The sequence below is a fragment of the Plecotus auritus genome, assembly GCF_963455305.1.
Source record: "Plecotus auritus genome assembly, chromosome: 5".
Classification (NCBI taxonomy): Eukaryota; Metazoa; Chordata; class Mammalia; order Chiroptera; family Vespertilionidae; genus Plecotus; species Plecotus auritus.
Window position 1 is genome coordinate 168,718,089 of NC_137776.1, and position 26,185 is coordinate 168,744,273.

Genomic DNA, 26,185 nt, shown 5'->3' on the forward strand with positions numbered 1-26,185 from the left:
ACAGTGATCCCATGGCAATGTCTGCTCTGGGGAAAGAACAGGGAGTTGTGCCATTTGTTGCAATATATTTGGTATCCCAGATAGAGATGTTTGTATTTAAGTGCTTTGAATGAGATAAAATGGAGTGATTGTTCAGACAATCACTTTCATTCATTCACCTGCAATCACAATTCATCTTTAGTCTTTTAAAAATGGTAAGCAGAAAAAACACAGTGCTGAATTATAGTTGTAATTTATTATTTTAATGAAAGAACATGTTTAATAGGAAAAGTCTTTGTGAATTCAATATCAAGTTTAATACCATATTCTTAGACTCATCATCATTCACAAATAGCCACAGAAACTTTTATTTTGTCAAATATCATAATGGAGTGGGCTCAGTGAAATTTTTAATTCATGTTGATTTATACATATTAAAAGGATTTTAATTGTGGGAATGGTACATATACATGATGAAAAGTTTAAACAGTATGCAATAAAAAGGAGATCTCCTTCTCAGCCCAGACTCCTCCATTCCTGTACTCTTGTGCCCAGTGGCAACCAATATTAAGTTTTATCTGTATTTTTCAAACCAAGTCTATTCACATATAAATGTGTATATAGATATATACAGAGACAGGCACACACACCCTTTTGTACACAAGTGGGAACATATTAAATGCACAGTTCAATAACCTGCTATTTTCACTTAACAATATATCTTGAACATTATTTTCTACCAACACCTGTGTATTCTCAGCAGCTTTCTTTCATTTTCTCTTAATTTGGTGTTGACATTTTTAAAATAAATAATTACAACCTTTTTTATAAAGTTTTCTGCTGATGCAGAGGGTAACAAAGACATTAAGAGCTGGGTGATAATATCAAAGACGAGTCTCATACCAATGGCCACAAACATTTATACTTGGCAATAAACAGATATGCAAATTAAACTTTTATATGTAGTATTTAAGTACATAACACTCAAGCAATTCAGAAATTTTCAGCATATGTAATTTGTTTCTCTAGTGTTCTGCTTATTCAACATATTAACGATTCTAAAAACTTTATATTTTAATCTGAACATATAGGTCATTTACAATAATTGTTTTTAAAACAATATTTTGTATAAAAGGTTTAGTATCAAGTTTAAATTCTCGATTGCTTCTATGTAAAGATTCATTTTCAAATTCTCTCATGTATAATGAGGTGTGACTTCTTGTTAAAAGCTTTCTAACATCCTTTAAATTCAGAATACTTCTAAGGTTAAATAAAACCTTCAGTTCAGTTAAAAGACTTCCCACATGAGATTTTACTCATGAGATTTCTCTTCTGAATGAGTTTTCACATGTTTGGTAAGGGATGCGTTTTGTTTGAAGGCTTTCCCACATTCATTACATTCATAGGGTTTCTCTCCAGTGTGGGATCTCTGATGTATAACAAGTTGTGACTTTGCATTGAAGGCCTTCCCACATTCATTACATTCATAGGGCTTCTCCCCAGTATGAGTTCTCTGGTGTACAATGAGGTGTGCCTTTTGACTAAAGGCTTTCCCACATTCATTACATTCATAGGGTTTCTCCCCAGTATGAACTCTCTGATGTTGAGTAAGGCCTTCAATTTGTTTGAAGGCCTTCCCACATTGTTTACATTCAAAGGGACTTTCACCCGTATGTGTTCTCATGTGGTAAGTAAGAGATGAACTATGTCCAAAGGCTTTTCCACATTCATCACATTTATAGGGTTTCTCCTTAGTATGAGTTCTTTGATGTATACTTAGGTGTGACTTCTTGTTGAAAGCTTTCCCACATTCATTACATTCAAAGGGTTTCTCACCTGTATGAATTCTCATGTGTTTAGTAAGAGATGAGCTATATTTAAAGGCTCTTCCACATTCATTACATTCATATGGTATTTCACCTGTATGAGTTCTTATATGTTCAGTAAGAGATGAGTTATACCTAAAGGATTTTCCACATTCCTTACATTCATAGGGCTTTTCGCCTGTATGAGATCTCACATGTTGAATAAGATTTGAGCTGTGTCTAAAGGTTTTCCCACATTCAGTACATTTGTAAGGCTTTTCCCCAGTATGAACTCTTAGATGGTCAGTGAGGGCATGTTTATGACCATGGGCTTTGCCACACTGATTACATTCATATGGTTTTTCTCCCGTGTGAGTTCTCTGATGTACAACAAGGTGTGACTTTTGGCTAAAGGCTATCCCACATTCATTACATTCATATGGTTTTTCCCCAGTATGAATTCTTTGATGGTCTAGGAGTCCTTGTTTATGGCTGAGAACTTTCCCACACTGATTACATTCATACGGTTTCACTTTAGCTTGAGTTGTGTCACACTTAGGAGGAGATGAGCTATGGCTGGATGATTTTTCACGTTTCTCTCCAGTTTTAATTTTGTTCCATTTAGTATGGGATGATCCATGATGAACTAATTTCTCATGTTTCTTGTCAGTTTGAGTTTTGTCACACCTATTAGATGAGCTATCGTTGGGTAATTTCTGTTTCTTACCAGTTTGATTTTTGTCTTTCTTTGTTTCAGATAAGCTATTGCTAGATAATTTTCTGTGCTCTTTAGCCACATCAGGTTTCTTTTTTGAAGAGTCTACATTCTGTCTCAAACTCTTTCCCTGTGAATTGAATTTAAGAATCTTTTTTTTTAAAGAAACTTGGGTTGTACTCACATTTTTCCCCCCCAATGAGCTACATTCATGGCCTTTCTTCTTAGTCAGAGATTTTTTCTTGAATGAGACTTCTTTAAGGAGTTTTTTTTGAGATTCCTGGTGACTCTCTAGCTGGTCATCATCTTGCTGGACTTCTTCTAAAATGAAATTCAGTGAGACATTCTTGAGAATCTTTGCACTCTCCTATTTTAGATTACAATTTATAAAGAAATGCCCTGTTGTGGGATTGAATCTTTATTCCAGTCTAGTGTCACAAAGTAAATGAAATATCAAGCACAAATGACCCTATCCTCTTGGACTTGAAGGGGAAAGTGCTGTAGTAAAAACAGTAAAAGAAAATTGACAATAGTGATCAGAAAAAGTGGTGACTATTTATAAATATGACCTTGTAACATGAGATAGAAGATGAAATATATAAAAGGAGCAGTGAATAGGAAATAGATGTAGTTAAAAGAGCTTGTGATTGTAGTTGACACTTTTTGAACTCTCTCCTCAGCCCAAGCTGCTAAGCTTTAATAACTGCCAATCCACCTATAGTAACTGACTACTGTAGCCTGTACTATATTAATCCAATTATCCATGGTCATAGTTAGAGACACATCTGGCTCAAGCCAAGATGTCCAATAGGGTTCTTCCTTCTAAAAATTTAGACTCTAGTTAGTCTCCACTGGGTTATTAAATTTTAAAATGATGTAAGACAAATACAGTAAGTCTGCATTTTCCTTGTGTAAACAAAATACATTCAAAGTAAAGGAGCGGAGGGGAGAGCAAGAGAACCCTCCGCTCTTTCGGCTCTGCGGGCCGGATAGAACAGCCAAACGGGCCGGATCTAGCCCACGGGCCGTACTTTGCCCACGGCTGTTCTAGTCCCTGGTAAGGCCTAGCTGAAATATCTGCCTTCAGGTTACAAGAGATCTACCCATGTCCTTATAATAAATTCCTCTATATACTTAGACTAGCTCAAGTACATTTTAAAAAATATATTTTTATTGGTTTCAGAGAGGAAGGGAGAGGGAGAGAGAGATAGAAATACAAATGATGAGAAAGAATCACTGATTGGCCACCTTCTGCATGCCTCTACTGGGGATCGAGCCCGCAACCTGGGCATGTGCCCTTTGACTGGAATCGAACCCAGAACCATTTAGTCCACAGGCTGATGCTCTATCCACTGAGACAAACCAGCTAGGGCATCAAGTACATTTTTGTTATAGTACCCTAAAGATCCAAAATAGAGAAAATAAGATAAGTCTACCAAGGAGTACAGGTAGGTGACTGAAGAAATAAGCAAGAAGAGTATTCCACAGCTACTATTTATGATCAATGTAATAGTGACATTCCTGTACTAAAAAAAAAACCCACTACCACCACCAACAAAAACCTAGTTTCTCTGAGTTCCTTGATGCTTTTACCATATGATAATAATGAGATTGTCAAACAAACTTTATGTCACTTGGATGTACAGTGTACACACACACTTGTTTCCTAATAGATTGCTATGGAGCATACCTGTGTTCCTATCAGGTCACCCTACTAACTACCAATTATACATTTTAAGCTTATTTCCAAGTTCTAAGTGATTGCTCACATTCTTTCCTCCACACATTATACAACTATACATTTTGAGATATCTTCTCAACCCATGCTTCCCTTCTCTGAGACCACCACCCACACTGACAGATATAGGAAGCCATGTTTGTAAATACGATCCAAATTCTAGTTGAAAACAATTGATTGGACAGTAGTAAACACCAGGCTCTAGCTAGTCCAATAATAGACTTTCTCCTAAGAAATTCACAGTGAAAGGAGGGAAAAGGAAAGTAATTAGGGTTAGGAGCATCATGCCAGAGAATGTCTGAATATATAAAGAGAGAAATTTCATATCACTGTATATCATGAGTGTGAATGGAAGAAGGAAGAAAAACAGGATATTAGGAAAAGGAAGGATAATTTTTTAAAGTACTGCTTTTAAAAAGGTGAGCAGAAATGAGATTCAGAGAAAGAGGCATCACCGCTTCTTCTGAAAGCTGAGCAATGAAGAGCATGAATGAGAAAAGACATCTATATGGAAGGGTCACTTAGGCATATGGAGGAGCTGGTACTAAAGGTTTAGAGCTCCGATTTTCACCTTTTTTCCTACCACAACCTGAGTGATGTGGCAGACTATATTATTGTTCCCTGATGGAGGATTAAACCTCCCAGTCCCATTGCATGCTCATTTGAATCTTCCCAGTGGAAGGATTATACATTCCTGCCCTGTTAAACTCTGTAGAGCAGGTGATCTGCTCATGTGAGCAGAAAGAGATCTACCACTTCCAATCGGTGATTTTAAGAGTCATAATGTGGTTTCTCACTCTTCTTTCCCTCTGCCATGAGACCAGAATTTGCCAAGTAGGGACTTCTCTTTTAACATAGGTCCACAAGACAATGTGAAATAGGCTACAGCCAGAGCAAGAAACAAATCTTTCTTGTTGTAAGCCATTAAGATTGTGGGGTCATTCCTTAATGGAACATAACTTAGCCTAAGCTGACTGATACTCCCATAAGTAACACTAACTTATGACTACAGTGAACCTCATGTGATAACCTTTCACATGGACAGGTTTATAGAAAGAAGAAATATTAGAATCTCCAAGGTTAAAGAATCCTTGTAGTTTGAAATCCTCTTCCCCCAGGAGATTCTGACATTTTTCTATTGCTACTTCCTGGTTAAGAAAGAAGGATCTGAGATCTTTATGAAGAATTTAAGAAAAAATTATTCTTTGAGTAATTCCAAGGTTACTACCAAGAACTTAGGAACTTACTTCTATTGGCTCCTATTTGCTTGGGTCTTGCTGTTTCACTCGGACCACCTTGTCTGGGTCTTTTTCCCTTTCCCAAACATGGCGCTTCTCCTTTTTCCAACTTAGAGATCATGTCTGGTTTGGCAGCTTGATACCCTGTTCATGAGAAATGGTAGACATTGAATGTAAGAACAACAAACATCCCAGAAATCAAGCCCTAATATTTGAGCTTCAGATCCTTTAAAGGATAAAGAATACATGGATTCTGAGATTTCACAGTGCAGATGTCCATACCCCATCTGAGTAGACCTTGCATTTTAGAGGCAAGGGCACAAGTATCCTTCCTACTACCAAAAAGGGATTAAATTCCTTGATTAAAAAATCTAGGTCAAACTTACCAAGTTTGGTAAGTCCAGCAAAGGTATCACAATAGACATATTTTGAATTGTGAAGGAATTGTACTTACCCATTGAGGTGAGGTTGCCATAGTTCTCCAGCATCACATCCTTGTACAGGCTCCTCTGAGCAGGATCAAGTTGCTCCCATTCCTTCTGGGTAAATGCCATAGTCACATCTTTGAAAGTTACCGATCCCTATAATAGCAATATTCTTGTTCAGTATAATGTTATCCACATTAGTGAGTGATTTGGAAGATAATAATGACTTGTTCTTACCTTGACCATTCACTGTTGATCATAATGTTATATAGGATACCTATTCTCTACCCAATTTTGCATTTCTTTCCTTGAGAAACAAAAATCATATTAAGAAATGTCCCACCTGGCCCTACTCAGTTTGGCTCGGTGGATAGACCCTCGGCCTGTGGACTGAAGGGTCCCAGGTTCAATTCCGGTCAAGGGCACATGCCCGGGTTGCAGGTTTCTATCTCTCCTCTCCCTTCCTCTCTCTGAAATCAATAAAAAATATATTTTTTAAAAAGGTACTTCCTTGAAAAAAAAAAGAAAGAAAGAAATGTCCCACCTGGCCAGAGTGCCTCAGTTGGTTGAGCGTCGTCCTGTGCACCAAAAGGTTGCTAGTTCAATTCCTGGTCAGGGCACATACCTGATTTGTTGGTTTGATCCCCAGTAGGGGAACATATACTAGTAGAAGGTAACCAATTTTGTTTCTCTCTCACATTGATGTTTTTCTGTCTCTCTCTGTCTTTGCTTCTCTGTCCCTCTGTCTCTCATATGTCTCTCTCTGTCTCTGTCTCTATGTCTCTCTCTTGGTATCTTGCTATCTCTCAGCATGTCCTCAGGTAAGGATTAAAAAAAGAAAAAAAGAGCCTAGCCATTGTAGCTCAGTGGTTGAACATTGACCTATGATCCAGGAGGTCATAGTTGAATTCCGAGTCAGGACATATGCCCTGGTTGTGGGCTCAATCCCAAGTAAAGGTGTGCAGAAGGCAGCAGATCAATGATTCTCTCTCATCATTGATATTTCTATCTCTCCCTCCCTCTCCCTTCCTCTGTGAAATCAATAAAAATATATTTATAAAAAAGAAATGTCCCTATTATAGACTGAATGTTTGTGTCTCCTCCAAATTCATATGTTGAAACCCCACCCTCCAATATAATGGTGTTATGAGATTATTAGTTGTTAGGGCCTTTGGGAGGTAAGTAGGATTAGATGAGATCATGAGGGTGGCATCTTCATGAATGAGACTGGAGCCCTTATAGGAATCACAAGATAGCTTGCTTCCTCTCTCTGCTCTTTCTGCCAGTGAGAATACGAGAGTCTGTAACCTGGAAGAGGTTACATATCGCAGATGGGCATCCAATACTGTCAGTTTCCTATTCCTCTTTCCAAGATGATTATGCCAAACATTCTCTTTCTCTTTGAAATCTCCAACATCTACTCCTTTTCTCCTCTTAGCTGATGAATTTGCCTTATACTTCAAAGAGAAAATAAATGCAAATGGATGTGAACTACCTCGCCTTGCTATCACCAATTCCACTATCCTGTTACCAAATCCATATAATCTGCCTTCCCTTCTGTTAAAATTAAAGAGCTGTCCCTTCTCTCACCTAAGCCCCGTTTGTCCACTTATGCTCTGGATCCCATCCTCAACTGCCTTCTCAAGGACCTCACCCCTGCAGTTAACCTTGCTCTCTGTTGTACTACCTATTTGTCCCTTTCTACTGGATCATTCTACTTAATATCATTCATCTGAAGAAAACCTCTCTTAATCACATGTCCCATCCAATGTCAATTTATTTGCTCCCTTCACCAGCAAAACTCCTAGTGTTATCTATACTTGCTCTTTATACTTCATTACCTCCTATTCTTTCAACTCATCCCAACAGAATTTTTTGACTCCACTGAAAGATCTATAATCAATCAAAATAACCATTGAGCTACATCTTGCCAAAGTCAAGTTCTCTGTAGTCATACTTCTGGGATCCACTAGAGCAAATGACAAAAAAACTGATTTTACTTCCATTGTCTTGAAAAGCTTTCTTCTCTATGCTTCTTTGACATTACATTTACAGTTTTCCCCCTACCTCAGCTCAGTGGCTGTCTCTCTTTTTCCTTCTTTCTTTTTTCTTGTTGTTGTTTACCAGTCCTCTAAATATCAGAATAACTCAGCGCTCTGTCCTTGGCCCTCTTTTCTTCCCTATCTGCCTTCTCTCCCTAGGGCAGCCTTGGGCAAACTATGGCCCGTGGGCCGAATCCGGCTGTTCTATCCGGTTCTCTTGCTCTCCCCTCCGCTCCTTTGCTTTGAATTTATATTAGTTCACACAAACACTCCATCCATGCTTTTGTTCCTGCCCTCCGGTCCAGTTTAAGAACCCATTGTGGCCCTCGAGTCAAAAAGTTTGCCCACCCCTGCCCTAGGGTCATCTCATCCAATTTTATGGCTTTAAATACCATCTTTATGCTGATGCCCTTCACACACGGATTCCCTAGCTCAGATCTCTCCTAAGCTCTAGATTCATATATCTAACAACTACTCAACCTCTCTACTTGGACATGTAATGGGCATTTTGACGTAGCCAAAACAGAACCACTGTCATCTACCTGGCTCCCAGCGATAGCCCCCCAATCTGGTCTTCTCCAACACACCCCTTTCTCAGAAAATGGAGTCACCATCTATCTAGTTCCTCAGGCCAAAAGTCTAATTGTGAATCTTTTATTTTCTTTGCTGTTAGATGTAAATCTTGATTCTTCTCTTGCCTCGTGTTCCATACCAATTCATCAGTAAGTCCTCTAGGCTCATCTCCAGATGTGTTCTGAATGTGCTTTTTCACTCCACTGTTACAACCCTTTTCCAAACCATCATCATTTCTTCCCTTTATTGCAATAAACTCTCCTAGCTGACCTCCCTGCACCTCGGCACACTGACGGGGTCAATCCAGTTTCCAACCACCACAGCCACCAAAATCTCTGGCTCCCATAGACCCCCTCATCACTGTCCCTGCGCATCCCTCACACTGCAGCATCCCTGACCGCACACACCCCCAGCCCTGTCACCGCGGATGTCACCGCGGGTCTGTCACCGCCGATCTGTCACCGCCGATCTGTCACCGCGGGTCTGTCACCGCGGGTCTGTCACCGCGGGTCACTCAACACACGCATTCCTTACACAGTCGCACTCACTGACCGCACAGACGCACCCCCTTCACTGACCGCACACCACCACCCCACAGATCCCTCAAAACGCGAACCCCCTCCAGCTTCAATTCCAGTGGCCAAATCGCCCATCTTCACAGACCACAGCACCGCTCCAAACACTGACCCCCAGACCGCCCGCGCCCCGTCCTTACGCTCACCCCCGCACTGCCCCCGGGCTCGGACACGGCCATCTCCGGTGGACTCGCTGCCTCTTCGGAGGCCCTCGCACTCCTCCTCCGGCCCACGGACTCCGGCTTTGTCCGCATCGGGGTCGCAGTCGGAGGCCGACCGGGCGGCCCACCCAAGCGCGGCCTCTGCGGGTACTGCCGTGGCGATGGCGGCGCCCTCGGAATCGTCCGTGGGCGCCGCCATCTTGGCCGAGGCGCTGCCGTACAGCGGGGCTCCGCGGTGCGCAGTGCTGGCTGGTTCCCGCGAGCGGGCAGAAACCCGGTGAGGTACGCACTGCAGGGCGCCTCGCTGTGCCTGACTCCGCGCTCCGGGCGCCCGCAGCTTTCACCAGCAGCATGCACAATCGGCAGGTGCTTTTCCCATCCCTCAGCGCAGCCAGCTGCCGGCAAACCGGGAACCGCAACGCCTGACGCGGGCTCGGGTTAGCTAGGATAAGAAGCGAAATTAAAGGGAGGAAAAAAAAAGAAAGAAAGAAAAGCCCTATCGGGCAGATGCCATTGTTTGTTTGCTTGTTAAAAGATGTTTTTATTGATTTTGGAGAGTGGGGAAGGAGAGAGAGAGCGAGAGAGAAACATTGATTGGATGCTTCCTGCATGCCCCCACTGGGGATCCACCCTGCCACCCGGGCATGTACCCTGACTGGGAATTGAACTGGTGACCTCTTGGTTCCTGGGTCAGTGCTCAACCGCTGAGCCACACCAGCTGGATGATGCCATTGTTTTATAGGGAGAGGAGCCGTATATTTGAAATAGATTTGCAATATATGATGCATTTTCATTTATAAGAACAATGAGAGGAAATGAAGCAGCAGGTTAAGTGAACACAGCACTCCTCACTGAGAACCCGGATTTGAAGGAGATAGTTCATTCGATTTATCAAGCAATTGGAGCAGAAGTAATTTCTCAATGCACTATTTCCTGTATCAACATCGTTTAACAATTGTTTGTTGAGCTTTTACTATGTGCAGACAAGGTTGCCATGCTAGGCTAGATCCAGGGAAAGAGCACACACACCTTTGCTCCGCCTGCTGGAAATTACCGTGACTTAGAAGACAAGTGAAAATAGGTTGTTCCTTTTCCCAGAAACAATCATACCTGTTTTGCACCTTCCACTTGGGTGAATAAATGACCAGTTATCCCTGCCAGTCGGCAGTTACTTTCCTTTCCTCAATCTTTTGTCTGATTACCATTCTTAGAGCATCTTCACTGAGATCATGCAGACTGGTACCACCACTATGGAAAAGTGTGGAGTTTCCTCAAAAAATTAAAAATGGAATTGCCATTTGACCCCGTGATCCCACTTCTATGAATATATCCTAAGAAGCCAGAAACACCAATCAGAAAGAATATATGCACCCCTATGTTCATAGCAGCATTATTTGCAATAGCTAAGATCTGGAAACAGCCCAAGTGCCCATCAGCAGATGAATGGATTAAACAATTGTGGTGCATTTACACAATGGAATACTATGCTATAAAAAAGGAAAGATCTCTTATCCTTTGAGACCGCAGGGAGGGACCTGGAGAGTGTTATTATGCTAATTGAACAATCCAGTCAGAGAAAGACAAGTATCACATGATCTCCCTTATATGTGGAATCTAATGAAAAAAATAAACGGATGCACAAAAAAGATCCAGAGACATTGAAGCATGCAACAGACTGATATTTCAGAGGGAAGAAGAGGGGAGGGAATGGGAAGAGATTAACCAATGAACTTATATGTATATATGCATGGCCCATTGACACACAATAGTGTGAGGGAAAGCCTGGGGAGAGAAAAGCAGTGGGTGGAGGGGGTCAGTGGGATAAAAAATGGGACATCTATAATATTTTCAACAATAAAGATAATTTTTAAAAAAGATTCCCATAGGCCACCTAATCTCAAGACACTTTCTGCCTTAGTAACCCCAACGTATTACTGAAATCTTTTCCTAACAATAACAAAAATTGTTTGAACAGCAAATCACAGTGGTGTTTCTCAAGTTGTGTTTCGTAATTCCTAGCTGCACATGGAGTTTGTTCCAGCAGAGCAGCAGAAATGCAGCACAAAACAAACTCACTTTTTTAAAAAAGATATATTTTATTGATTTTTTTACAGAGAGGAAAGGAGAGGTATAGAGAGTTAGAAACATCGATTCAGCTGCCTCTTGCACACTCCCCACTGGGGATGTGCCCGCAACCAAGGCACATGCCCTTGACAGGAATCGAACCTGGGACCCTTCAGTCCGCAGGCCGACACTCTATCCACTGAGCCGAACCGGTTAGGGCAAAACAAACTCACTTTTTTCTCACTTCTTGATGTTAGCACCTCCTACCAGCACTCTCTCCCTTCAGCTTCCTGATGAGTGAGGAAGGAGTGGAGGCAAAGGAACTATGTGTTGCTCTATCTTTTCCTCTCCTTTATCATAATTTTTAGCCTGGGTAAATGCAGGGAGTGACTCTGGTTTAAAAAAAAAAAAAGATATGGTTCCTGGATCACCTGTGTTTCTTACAATGCCGTTGCCTTCTTTCCGAATTGGAAGCAAGTTTCTGGTTCAAACAGAAGGCAAGGCCTCTTAGGGCTGTCAGCTTCCCCGCTTGCTCAGTTATAGATATAACACCCTAGCTTTTTTGAGTTCCACTGAATTCCTACACATGTGGGACATTGAGAATGTTATGTGCAAATGGATGGCAAGGGATGGCAGACATAGATTTTGCATGTATATCCTCTGCTCATAGTTCCATCCAACTTCACTTACAAAACACAAGTGTAAAAATAAAATCAAGAATTTCAAGCAACAGCCCTAACTGGTTTGGCTCAGTGGATAGAGTCGGCCTGGGGTCTAAATGGTCCCGGGTTCAATTCCGGTCAAGGGCACAAGCCTGGGTTGTGGGCTCCATTGCCAGTGGTGGGTGTGCAGGAGGCAGCTGACCAATGATTCTCATCATTGATGTTTCTTTCTCTCTCCCTCTCCCTTTCTCTCTGAAATCAATAAAAATATAATAAAAATGTTTCAAAAGAATTTTAAGCAACAGCAAAGCATTGAACCAAGCACGGCCCATTTGAGTACTGGGCTGTGTGACTGCACGGGCTGTGATCCCAGGAAACCAGCCTTGTTCAGACGCACGGGCACAGCCCTATGTACTAATTAGCCTGTCAGATCACAGGCTGAGCCCTGCTGCTTAGCCATCAGGCTCCTCAGGCCTGGGTGCCTTGTGCTTCATGGTGAGCAGAGGGAGTCAGCCACCAGCCTGACGTTCTTTGTTCTTCACGAAGTGGGTGCGTGGAGGGAGCCCTGGATGGGCTGTAGGCTCTGGGGGACTTCCACCTCTGAGTGTCCACTGGTGGCATGTGGCCCTCAGCCCCACAGTGCACCTGGGTCATTGGGTAACTGACTCTCTCTGGTTACTTTGCTTTGTTTTGTTTTGCCATTCTGCTTAGAGGGGGGGTCAGAGCAGAGGCAGAGCTGGCTGACGGGCATCAAGGAGCAAGGGACATAAGGAAAGATCCCACCAAGGGCACCAGGAAGCTGACGCTCAGGAAAGCCAGTTCCTGAAGCCAGGAAAATGAGGGGAATACTGAGGGCCTGCTGTCTGCTATGCCCTCCCCCCCCCCCCACACACACACACAGACTGGGTCAGGTGGCTGTGGTTGTGGAGAGCGGCCACAGCGTTTGGACAGGTTCAAGCCTCGGACTAATGAGAGAGCACAGTCCTCTCATGCCAAAGCCACGTGCAAGTCCCAGCCTGTAGGGCAAAGCCCTCCCAGCACAATGATAGCCAAAGGCTATAGTTGTAAGCTTGAACCTACGGTCAGAACCTGTGGTCTCAGGGAGAAACCAAGATGGCGGCATAGGTAAACACCTAAACTGCTGCCTCGCACAACAATTTCAAAACTACAACTAAAAGACAGAACGGACACCATCCAGAACCACAGGAAAGCTGGCTGAGTGAAAATTCTACAACTAGAAGGAAAGAGAAAAGCTCACAGAGAATTGGAGGTACGGCAAAGGGTCTTTGTGCACGCAGAGAGGAAGGGCGGCTGAGAGCCTGGCTGACTTTCTCTGGCGGAAGGGGGAAGGAAGCCCCCGACCGCACTGAACCCCAGTTCTGACAGCACTGAACCCCAGTTCCGGGCGAACCCCTGGGGACCCACGCTCTTACGGGGGGAGTCTGGACTCTTGGGCGGAGACTCGAGCTGGGAAAGGCAGAAGTCTGAAGGCGCACGCGGGCCAGTGCGCACAAAGGCTGCGGAGGTTGCCACAGGCTTTCCCTAGTGGAAGGGAGTCAGAGGATCCTGACTGCACTGAGTCCCAGTTCTGACTGCAGTGAACCCCAGTTCCAGGCGAGCCCCTGGGGACCCACGCTCTTGTGGGGGGAGTCTGGACTCTCGGGTGGAGACTCGGGAGCCGGGGAAGGCGGAGGACTGAAAGCGTACATGCGCGCAAGGACAAGGCTGACAGGAAGCCAAGACTGAGACTCCACCCCATCCAAGCTGAGCACAGAGGCTACTGCAATTTGGCAAGTCTAATCCTATAAGGCTGTCTCCAGCACCGAACTTCTCCCAGCATAGACACAGCTGATCCTTACAGCCAACTGGCCCAGAGGTGAATTCTTCCCAGTGATACCAACAACAATAAAGACTTAATTACAACAAGGCTGTACACACAGTCCACAAAGGGGTGCACCAAGAGTGTCCACCTCAGGTTAACTGGGGAAGCAGACCCACTGGGCCATATTGGAAACCTAGCACAAATATCTACCTTACCAACTCAGGGAATCAATGAAAATGCGGGGTCAAAGAATCAGATCACAAACGAAAGAAATGGAGGAAAACAAACGACTGGATATAGAATTCAAAACCACGGTTATAAGACTTTTTAAGAATATCCTAGAAAAGGCCGATAAATATAACGAGACCCTCGAAGATATGAAAAAGGACCAACTAGAAATTAAACATACACTGACTGAAATAAAAAATATTATACAGAGACCCAGAAACAGAATAGAGGAACACAAGAATCAAGTCAAAGAATTGAAATACAAAGAAGCAAAAAACACTCAACCGAAAAAGCAAAAAGCAAAAAAAAAAATCCAAAAAATTGCAGATAATGTAAGAAGACTCTGGGACAACTTCAAGCGTACCAACATCAGAATTATGGGGGTGCCAGAAGAAGAGAGAGAGCAAGATACTGAAAACCTATTTGAAGAAATAATCACCGAAAACTTCCCCCACCTGGTGAAAGAAATAGACTTACAAGTCCAGGAAGCCCACAGAACCCCAAACAAAAGGAATCCAAAGAGGACCACACCAAGACACATCATAATTAAAATGCCAAGAGCAAAAGACAAAGAGAGAATATTAAAAGCAGCAAGAGAAAAACAGTTAATTACCTACAAGGGAGCACCCATACGACTGTCAGCTGACTTCTCAACAGAAACTATGCAGGCCAGACGGGAGTGGCAAGAAATTTTCAATGTGATGAATAGCAAGAACCTACAACCAAGATTACTCTACCCAGCAAAGCTATCATTCCGAATTGAAGGGCAGATAAAGAGCTTCACAGATAAGAAAAAGCTGAAGGAGTTCATCACCACCAAACCAGTATTATATGAAATGCTGAAAGGTATTCTTAAAGAAGAGGAAGAAGAAAAAAGTAAAGAGAAAAATTATGAACAACAAATACATATCTATCAACAAGTGAACCTAAAAATCAAGTGAATTAAAAACCTGAGGAACAGAATAATCTGGTGAATATAATAGAATCAGGGGCATAGAAAGGGAGTGGACTGATAATTCTCAGGGGGAAAGGGGTATGGGGGGTTCATGAAGAGAATGGACAAAAATCATACACCTATGGATGAGGACAGTGGGGGGGAGGTAAGGGCAGAAGGTGGGGTGGGAAATGGGTGGAGGGGAGCTATGGGGGGAAAAAGGAGAAATAATTGTAATAATCTGAATAAAGATTTATTTAAAAAAATTAAAAAAAAGGATACAGTCCAAAAAAAAAAAAAAAAAAAAGAACCTGTGGTCTCAGGGGGCTGAGTGATGTGGGCTTGATAGAGTTCAGGTGCATGTAATTGAGTAGATTCGAAACCCGCAAGAACATTGTAACCACGCCCTTACTTTGCCTCGTGGAATCTGGCTATAAAATAAAGACACGGCTTGTAGGCTGTGGCGCTGTCGCTAGCTCTCCATCAGAGAGGGCAGCGTCCCACCCAGACCCAGCTTTTATTCTCTTGTCTGTCTTTTCTCAACCCTTTACCGCCCCCTCTCAGGCTCACCCAACCTGGCTGAGCTGGCTCAGGTACATATGGCGCCCAACTGCTGAGTATGCCATAGCCATGCCGGCTCAGCACATGTGGTGATCCCCAGATGGAGAGAAAAAACTGGGTGCCCAGAGATTATCCAGGCTGAGCCACCTGGGGAGAGTGTATTCATGATGATTATTTTCCATATGCAATTTTCTGAGGTCTTTGATCGACTATTTTATTCTTTTGAGAAAAGTTGGTAAAACGACCAATGCTAAAAGCTGAGTAAAAATATAACCAACTACTGTTGGGTACCGGAAGAGATTTATTTTGTCACCAGTGCGATCTAGGCTACTGGTGTGTTTCCAGAATCACAATGGGAATGAGTTTTGTTTTAGTCCCTCGCTGTTCTTGGGTTATTCTCGGAGGGGGGGGGGGGGGGAGAATTGAAAAAAGTTAAACACTTTGTCATGAAAAAGTCGGTGTCTTTTTTTACATAAATATTTTTATTACAAGTAATTATTTTTAAAAACAAAAAATTAAACGAGCGGCATTGTTTTACATTTTTCAAATCTCTTCTATATCTGACTTAAAAGAAGACAGCTGCATTCTCATGTCCGCTTTTTCGTTCAATACATTGCTTTGATTGAATTATAGAAAGAAAAGCTGCCTTCATACAGACAGGCAGTCAGAAAAGAAACTTCACGAACCTCCTCAAAGGGTTTCAGGTGCCCCCAGCAGTCCTCCTTGGAGAACCGCTGCGGTAACGAGACTGCTTCTCAGGTAAAGACTCTACGGACACTGAATATTACAACTGGCAAGTCCACCAGGGCCAACACATTCCAAACACATTTCCAACGGTGGTGGTGGTGAAGGAAACGTAAATGATCTTGGTAATTCAATTTTAAGTGACATCAATTATTAACCTGGGTTCATAAATTATTCTTTTGCCAGCCAAGGTTACATATTAGATTTTTTTCAAGTTTACTGTTCTACAGTAAGAAGAGAAAGCAACGTCATCCACAAAGTTAACATCTGTATAGTGCTTTCACAGTTTACAAGCCTCTCTCTGTGCCCACATGATGCTAGGGAGTCCTAAGAAGCCACTTTACAGAGGAGGAGAGCTGGGAGCAGAGGCGACTTGCCCAAGATTGCCATCAGTAACCAGGACGTGGGCAGAAGCCTGGGGGCCGAGTGATGAGCACACAGGACACCTCTGCTCTGGCTCTAGGGGACGTTTGACTTTCACAAGCTGGCTGTCCAACCGAGGAAGAGGGGACCCTTATTTATGTTCACTTTGTTCACATACACAGGAGACAGCGTCTATCATAGAATCTACTGGATTTTATTGGACACAGAACACAACAGGTCTGCAGGAATAGCACACTGAAAAGACAACGCAGAAAAGACCCGGTTCCATCTAACTTACAATCCAGTATCAGGAGGGCAAGTCATTAAATGAGTAACCAAAACAGTTGAGCTTGATGGACGAGTATTCTTTTTCCAGTGCCCATACTTTTGGAATTCCCACCCTCTGCTGTCCAGCGACACACCTGCCGTGTTTGGAGCCAGTGAGAGGTGCAGTGGGAGTGAAAAGCCTGATGACAGACTCCCCACACAACGGTGCACTCTTCAGAAGTGGCAGATGCCTGGTGAGCCTGACATTGTAGGCAAAGGTCCATAATGTGGTTCCTGCAGATGGCACAGTTATCAACCACAATATCCTGGCCCAGGGGGCTACTGCATTCCACGTTTTCACTGTTGGTGCCGCTCGGGGTGTCCAAATCCATCGCTGGAAACACCGAAACAGCCAGTGTCTTACAACATTCCTCTGTCCATTACTTTGCCACGTACTCATTAGCTCCTATTAATGTACATTCAGGACTCGGCAGGGAACAAGCAGGCACAATCTCTCCACTCCTTGGGGGAGTGTATAGTCTATTTAGGAAGCAGACAACAAACAAGCAAATAAACAAATACGCTGAAGGCTGACTTTAGGGAGAACAAGCCTTGCAAAGACAGAGGAGAAACATGACTTTGGGAGATGAACTAGCAATTGCAAAGATCATGAGATGAAAACCAGCTCGATGTGCTCAGGGAACATCACAAAGGCTCAAGGGAGCAGGCTAGGGCCTGAGATCGGGCCTGGAGAGCCAGCATCGCAAGCAGGTCAGATGAGATCTAGGAGGGATGGCAAGCCGGTGGAGATCTGGAGCAGTGGAGTGGTCTCATTTCCATTTTTATAAGTTTGCATTGGAAGCTGCAGAAAATAGGTTGCACTTGTGAGTGGAAGTCAACAAGATGAAGATTAGAGCCAATAGCCCTGCCTACATTTCCCAAATCTGCAAAACAACAGGTTTTCCAGTTTTTAAAGGGGACCAGAATATGTACCAGTTCTGTACTCTGCTGCAACTCTTGAGCTAATAGTTGAAAATTATATTTATGTGTATGTATGTGACAAAAATAAACAACCGTTTGGTACTCCTGACCACAGAAACCTCAGTGCACAGAGAGAAAAAAGCAGAAAGATGCTGCTCCAGCTGGCTTGGCCCCCTGTGGCAGTATGGCTGTGAGATGCAGCGCGGCCCTCTGGCTGGCCACCAGGGGGCGAAACGGAGCCTCGCTGCAATGCTGTCTTCTGGTTCTCTGTGCCAGGACACATCTGTTTTCCTGCCTCTTTGTCAGCCTCAGGAACCAGCTTCAACTGCACCCCAACTGCTGATGGTAAATGAAGCTATGAATTCTTCCCCTTCTCCTGTGGGTGAGCTGGAATAGATACAAGCAAGGACAAGTACAGACATCTTGGGGAGGCTGCTGCCCCTGTTACCACATAGGAATTGCTCTCTCTAAGGCCACAGGTTATCTTCTGGATATTAAATCAAATGTGTATTTTTTGTTGTTCTCATTTTACTTGGCATTTCATCAAATGCCAAGCATTTCATTTGATTCATGCTTTCTCTCCTTCGTTTTTCTACATATTAAATTAAAATTTGACTGAATAAAGAACACTCTCTAAAACATGATTAGACTACACTACATGCATTTTAAGCTGAACATGAGTCATTAAACATGGAATATCACCTGAGTTGGTATTTCTCATTATACAAAATTGTGTATATAGCTGTTTTATAGCACAAAATGTTTGGGGTGGTGAACACACAATACAATATGCAGATGATGCTTTATAGAATTGTACACTGGAAACCTACATAATTTTATTAACCCCAATAAATTCGATAAAAAATAAAAATATTTATAACACAAAATATATGATACTAGATTTGTAAATAAGGTATTTTAAAAAACGTGTAGATTTTCAAATCATAAGATTTAAATCTTCGGCACATGCCCCCTATAGAGTTGCACGCGAGTTATATTTTTTTAACTCTTTGAGAATTACATTTTCACATTAGTATGAACCAATAGGTGATTGACTACTGTAGGAGCAAAGCTCTAAGTGCTCTGGGGACCTGCAAAGGATGAGAAGGGTGAGTGCCTGGCGAATCAAGGATGAGAATTGCTGAGCTGGGCCTTGGAGGAAGGTTAACTTTAACAGGCAGAGAAAGAAGGCTCTCTGGGACGGAATGCAGCCAGAGCAAAAGAAGAAAGAAATTAGGTTTTTGTAGAGACTATGATCACAGGAGAGGCACCCGGTTTGGTCTTTTTCTTCATGTCCTTTTGAGGAGACTCCCTATTTCTGGATATGAGAAAGGGATGCCAGCTGTAGAGTTGTGTTGCTTACGTTCCCCCTTCAAGCAGAGGCTCACGGGCCAGCTGTGAGGAGTGTGTCTAGCAGACAGCCCCCACTGTTAACTCTTTCAGATTTCTCTCAACTCTTCAGCTCAGGTACTAATCTTCTTGGGGTGGGCGGAGCAAGACTGTGTGACAAGATCCTAAATCATTTCTGCCCCACACAGGACTCTGCTAACATGCTCCAGAGTTTCCAGAGGGGCTGACAGAGACTTTGTCAGATCTACACCTTGGCCACTCCCTTCCCTAATCCTGCTTCCTCCTTTTCCCTTTCATAAGGGTTACTCCTCAATAAGTCCTTTACACTCCTAAATGTGTCTCAGCGCCTGCTTTCCCCAAGACCCAGCTGACACAGATAAGATGTGTTTGTTGTTAGTTTTAAGCAACCTTTCATAGGTGAAGGAAGTGGATGTTTTAGAACTGGCTTTGAGCCAGTACCAGCAGGATGCAGAAGCATCCTGGGAGCTGGGGACCATGCCATACTTCCACTCTGGCACGTGAACCAAATGAGCTTTTGCTTCTTGCTATTCTCCTTGGCACTGACTGTGCCTTGGTGTTATATAACATGGCTTGAGTGCTGCCCCTGGCTTTCTCAATTAGTGATATGTTGATTGAATCCAGAGTGTGACTGAAAACAAGGTCACAAAATACATTCCCAGCCATCCAGTTAGTTTCAATCAAGTTGCCTGGTTATAAAAGGGTCATATATCTGGTCATACATGGACTCCATAAGCCCCTTACCCCCACACTGAGTCATGACTTAGGACGGCCAGCTCTCAGCCACCCGGCAGACTGCCACCCTTCCTGCGGGCCACTTATAAAACGCCTTATACTTGGTGTTGGGTGAGGAAATCTTAATGTGGTCGGTGACCAGGTCATTAACTCAAATCCATCAATGGAAGGGAATAGCTTTTGCTTTTTGTTTTTGGAAGCATTTCCTAATTTCTTATTAGAAGAGCAATACCTACCTACTCATTCATCCATCCATTCACCCGCCAAATATTTATTCACCAAGAGATGGCTGTTACTTACCCTTCTCTTGATCAGACTCTGGCAGCTACACCCAGGGTTCCATGCTTTTGAAAAATCTACATGCAACTTCTTAGTATCAACTACCAGGCAGACACCTCTGTGGTTGGTGCATCAGGTTCAATTCCTGGTCAAGGACACATACCTGGGTTGCAGATTTGATCCCCAGCCCTGGTTGGGGTGGGTGTGGGAGACAATCAATCGATCTGTCTCTCTCACATTGATGTCTCTCTCTCTCTGTTTTCCCCTTCCTCCTTCCCGTCCACTCTAAAAACTCAATGGAAAATTATCCTTAGGTGAGGATTAAAAAAATAGAAACATCAAAGCCTCAACTGTGTAGTAGAGTCAATAGGAGTAGGGGCTCTGGAATTAGACAGTGTTGGGTTCAATATGGGTTTTTCCACTTACTAGTTGTGTGATCATGGTATCTTTACTTAACCTCTATGGGTCTTAGTTCATACCTCTGTAAAACAGGATACTAGCATCTGTCATATAGAGCTATTGTGAGGATTATATGAAATAATATTTGTAAAGCACTCTAGCTAATATTCACTGAGTTCTTAGTCTGTTACTAAAGTCCAAATATTATTTTTAAATATCTGGGCCCTGGACAGATGACATTTGTACTGCTGCAAAATAAATCCCCAGAATAACTATTTGCCTTGGTGAGTGGATTATGGTACGATCTCATGCTTGAACAAAGATGACTTTGAATACGACCTGTTTTCTTTGATTACCAGATTGTTTCTAAGTTCATTCAAGTCTAAGGGCCTTAATTATAAAAGTAGCTGTTGCAAATTGATTGTAACATAACAGTTTGGATTCACTTACCATGATTGAAATGTGGGAATGTGATTTAATGTTAGCTCTCTGTTCTTAAAATATTGGTAGATATTTTGGGCCCAGGAAGCTCATCCATGGAGTTGTTGACAATTCTTAACAGCAGTGAGGACCACATTCATTCGGTACCATAAAAGAGAAGGTCCAGAGGCTCCTCCCCAGGGTGGTCTCAGAAGACAGGATGGGTACTTGGTCCACCTGCTGCTATGGTGCTGGTTGAGACTGGCTCCTCAGAAGTGCTGCTTGTCCCCTGGCAGACAGGAAGGAGCTGGTTTCCTTGGGTTCCATAGGCTGGCAGAACAACCCAACTCCCACTCATTTTCCCACAAACCTTTACTTCCAAGAGACCTCCTTGCCCCCTTACCCTCTCCACTGGACCAGGAGAGGACCAGAGCCCACTAAAGTGTGTGCCCCTTAGGTAAGGCGCCACCCATATGGAGGGAAAAATTCTTCCAGTTTCATACCTGGAATTAGGTGTTCAGGCTTTAATATTTAAAACTTTCTATGTCAAAATTAGATTGTTTTCAAATCATCCTCACACTGACCAGGAGTTTCTGGAGGGCACAGCCTCTATCTTATTTATCTCTTTAACCCTCAAAGTGCCCAATACAGACCTAGTGTAGAGTAGGCATTTGGTAATGCTCATTGAATAAGCTGAATCACTATTTTTCAAAAGTCCTGTAGTAGCATCATCTCTTAAAGCAACTTGCTGCACCACACACAAAGTTACTCTACAGTCAAAGGTTGTATCTGTGTACCTTGCATTAGACAACAAACGTGTTCCCTGTTGATGGGTGGCCAAGTGAACTTCTGTAAATTGAATCCTCATCCCATGTACTTACACTATCATCTGGGAGATGCTAACATCAAGAGTTACTCTCTCTTTTTTTCTTTCCCCACCTCTACCTTTTACCGTCCTCCCTAATATAAAAATCAATAATTCTCTTAACTGTGATATTTATTGGCCATATATAAGGGGTTAGAGTAATTTTAGACTGTTAATTCATACTCCTACCACAAATATTTAAATACAATGCAGGAGTATTGTTTAATTTCTATTGTAAGAACCCCTATTGTAAAGCAAAGAATCATTTTGGAATGATTTAACATTACTTCAGCTTTGGTTTTGTGTGTGTTTTCTTTCACCAAGTCCCTAGCTGGATGGCTCACAGCTCTTGGGTATTTGTTCAGCCATGACCTTACTGTCTCAGTGTTTGCCAGGTAGCACTGGCAAAGCTTACACTGACCCCCTCACACCCAAAACTGGGGATATTTGAAATGGAAGTGAATAATCAGGGTGGGGAATAGTCAACTCAGATTTGAATAGATAAGATCTTCCGTAACATAGGCTCCTGATCGTAGAGTTCAGTCCTATCCTCTCTCTCTACTCCTGTGATCCAATAATATTAATAAGCAGGTCACTTCTCAAAAGTAATATTCCCACTTAAAAAATAATTTTCTATAAAGTTCCTTCTAATAACAAGAACACCTCGAGCTTCTATTATAGGACTTAGTGTACAATCATTCCAAAGGTGATATTTTGTACCAGGTGCTACAGTAGGTACAAAGGTAAAAAAAAAAAAAAAAAAAAAAAAAAAAAAAAAAAAGATGGCAGCACCAGAAGCAGATATGGCGCTTGCAATATGGCGCTCTAATGTGGGTGCAGAGTTAGGAGGCCAGAGGGATGGGATACAGATGATGAGGCAGCAATGGCAGCTGACTCTCCCCTGAGCATTATAGCCCAGTTCATCTTGCAAACCGGTTGCTCTTGGAGAGAATGAACTAGACAAAATAAAGTGCACAGCCTTTGTCAAGCTCAGTTCCTCTATGTCAGGGGCAGGACAGCCAACAGCCCACACATGGGGCCTAAAGTTAGATAGACCTCAAAATACCAGTGACTAGATATTGGTTGAGCATGAACTAGGAACGATTGATTACACAAGGGGCTGGGATGACTTTGGAAAGCAGGCCACGATAGAATGCCACAATTCCTACATTCACTGCCTTGTGCCCAGTCCTCCCATGATACTGGCCTCTTTCTGAATTGGGGGTGCAAAAGGGCACAATTAGCACAAGCCAGGAATGAGCCATATCTCTTAACCAGCCCCAGCAGCAGGCACAGGAGCCTAAATCACAACATTCCTCTCCCCAAGAATCCCCTTCCCACGTGCTCTCCACATATCCACACCTGCCTAACCTTCAAGACCTCCCCCAAGGCCCACTTTCCCAGGAATAATTCTGATTCCACCAGCCCAGTTGTGCCACACATTAGTCTGAGGTTTCTACACACACCATCCCACTGGATCCCCACAGCAATCTATCAACAGGTACAATTATCCCCATTAAGAGGACACCAAGGCTCTGAGAAGTTAAATTTGTCCTCATGGCTTCAAAATGACAGAGACAGGACTGAAACCCCAGTCTGCATGACTTCAAAGCCAGTGTTCTTAAGCACTTTCTACATGATGTCACCTCCCCAGCATCACCCCTTTTTCTGACCCACAATGGTCTGGACTTGGTCCCACTTTGTTGGGTTAGTTCATAAGCTTGTACAATGATGTGTTTAGTAAGTATGTAAAGCATTTCCCCACTTTCATGGAAGGTTGTTTGAAGAAAGAGATGACAACTTCTATTTCTCCATTTCTATCAGGCGGTCTATGGTATAAAGTGAGGTATACGAAGTAATTAAACATTTGTTCATTCATTGTGGTTGAACTCAGACAAGAACAAGGAATTAAAATATCCTCAATAGCAGACACCATACCTTCAAGACATTATTGTATTAAACCCCATTCTAATCTACTCTTTCTGAATGCTTTGTGATAGGTCCTATCATCTTTAGTAGAGTCAGTTTCTTTGCTTCTGAGACAGTTAAAATGGAGTAATTCACCTGTGCCTAGTGGAGCATGGATTGTCCACACATTGTATTTCCTAGTTCTACTCCATTCCTGACACACATAATTGGCTTTCTGATTTCACGATTAACTCGGGTTCCAAAAATCAGCCTTTTATGACATCCACTATTTTTTTGAGTGTTCCTTTTGATTAATTTCAAGTCACTAAGTAGATCTACTAGAGATGTGATTGAAAGGAAAATCTTGGCATCACATCAATGAATACAGACCATGCCTGGAGTGGGAGGAGAAAAGGTGCTGCCCCATGACAAAAAACTGGACCCAGAATGAATATAAAGACGGAGGATCTGGGGAGTGGAGGCAACATCAGGGAAAGACTTATTCCAAGTGCCTTTAGCTGTGTCAGAATCGTCCCACCCAAGATGAAGCTGCTGCTGTTGTGTCTGGGGTTGACGCTGGTCTCTGCACATGATGAAGGAAATCATGATGTTGTGACAAGCAACTTTGATATATCAAAGGTAGAGTTGGGAGCATAGGGTCTTCTGACTTTAGGGGTGGTTTGGGGGATTCTGAAGCAAGAGGGTCCTAATGGAGGGCAAGAGATTTTTTATTTTTTTAAATATATTTTATTGATTTTTTACAGATTGGAAGGGAGAGGGATAGAGAGTTAGAAACATGGATGAGAGAGAAACATCGATCAGCTGCCTCCTGCACACTCCCCACTGGGGATGTGCCCGCAACCAAGGTACATGCCCTTGACCAGAATCAAACCTGGGACCCTTCAATCCGCAGGCCAACGCGCTATCCATTGAGCCAAACTGGTTAGGGCATGGAGAGCAAGAGATTTTTTATATGTTAGGCAAAGGGGGAGGGTTTCTGACCTTGGATTAAAAGAATTCCTACCATGTGGAAAGATGATAACACCTGGAACTCTCCATTCTCATTGGAGGACAGTGGAAAGAGCCTTTCATGTGGAGTCAATTGACCTGGGTTCAATCTCCATGTGAGTCCAGGCCCATGATCCAGAGGTCAAAGATACAGATGTTTATATGGTGTCCCCTCTCTTCTTTTCTAACACAATCATTTTACTGATTTATTGCAGATTTCAGGGGAGTGGCATACCATTCTCTTGGCCTCAGATGACAAAGAAATGATAGAAAAAGATAGTCTCATGAGGGGTTTTATGGAATCTATCCAAGCCTGGGACAACTCTTCTCTGACATTGAAATTTCATGTAAAGTAAGCATGGCCTTTTTGACTTGGGAAAGGGAAAACAGCAGCCTGAGTATGGTCTTGGTCCACCAAACACACACACACACACACACACACACACACACACACACACGCACGTATACACAACATTGTGGGCCTATATTCAAAATCAGAGTCACACATCTGGCACTAATGTAGGACTGAGGAATTTGCCTGTTTTCTAGATTCAGAGATAAGAATTGGTGACAGAAATAAATTTAAATGGGAGTAGAGGAGTTCAGAGATTGAGGAGTATCAGAATCAGTAAGTAGTATGGCAACATAGTATAGGTTAAGAACATAGGATTGGGGGTCAACAGCCTAGCTATCTCTTGAAGTGATCTCTTACTAGTAGTGTGACCTAAAAATTTTATCTCTTTCCACCCCAATTTCCCCTTGGGTAAAAGAGGATGATAATAATTCTCTTTGATGGATTTCTTTTTTGTGTGAAACAATGTTTATTGAGCACTTATCTGAGAGGCTGGCACATCTGAGAACTCAACTGATTATCTAGGCAAGTAGCTATGGTAATAAAAATAGTGTGAAGTGGTGGTAAAGTAATAATGATATCAGTAGTTGACTCATTTTTAAAATAGCAAGTAAAGTGAAATAAGGTAAATAAAAGCTGTTTCAAATTTGTACCAGAAATGTTCTACAGTTAATCGGAATCAGACACTCAAGTTGCAGGTGGAGTGTGAGGGAGCTAGACCAATCAATATCTCTTGGGCAACAGCTCATTCTGTTTTACAGGATCAATGGAGAGTGTACTGAAATGTTTTTGGTTTGTCGAAAGGCAACAGAGAATGGTGTATATAATGTTATCTGTAAGTATACAAAAATGACTTTGTAAATTCTACTTCCAACTGTAAGAAATAGACTAAACCCCCACATTCTTAGGATCTTGATTAATTCTTGATTGATGCTTATTTATGTAATATAAATGGAGCCACCTAATAGCCAATA

The 26,185-nt window shown here is 42.7% G+C and overlaps 1 protein-coding gene across 2 annotated transcripts; it reads right to left on the reverse strand.

Annotated features, from left to right (window-relative positions):
- Positions 1-216: 216 nt before the first annotated feature.
- On the reverse strand, positions 217-9,402 carry ZFP37 (ZFP37 zinc finger protein). Of its 2 annotated transcripts, none has more exons than XM_080669036.1 (4): positions 9,237-9,402; positions 5,930-6,056; positions 5,485-5,619; positions 217-2,820 (listed from the first exon to the last, which is right to left on the reverse strand). In XM_080669036.1, the coding sequence occupies exons 1-4, from the start codon at positions 9,342-9,344 to the stop codon at positions 1,292-1,294; spliced, it is 1,899 nt and encodes a 632-aa protein (XP_080525162.1). In that variant the 5' UTR covers positions 9,345-9,402; the 3' UTR covers positions 217-1,291. The 2 variants fall into 2 exon arrangements, with proteins under 2 accessions (XP_080525162.1, XP_080525163.1); XM_080669037.1 differs by lacking the exon at positions 9,237-9,402 and adding an exon at positions 6,138-6,262.
- Positions 9,403-26,185: the final 16,783 nt, after the last annotated feature.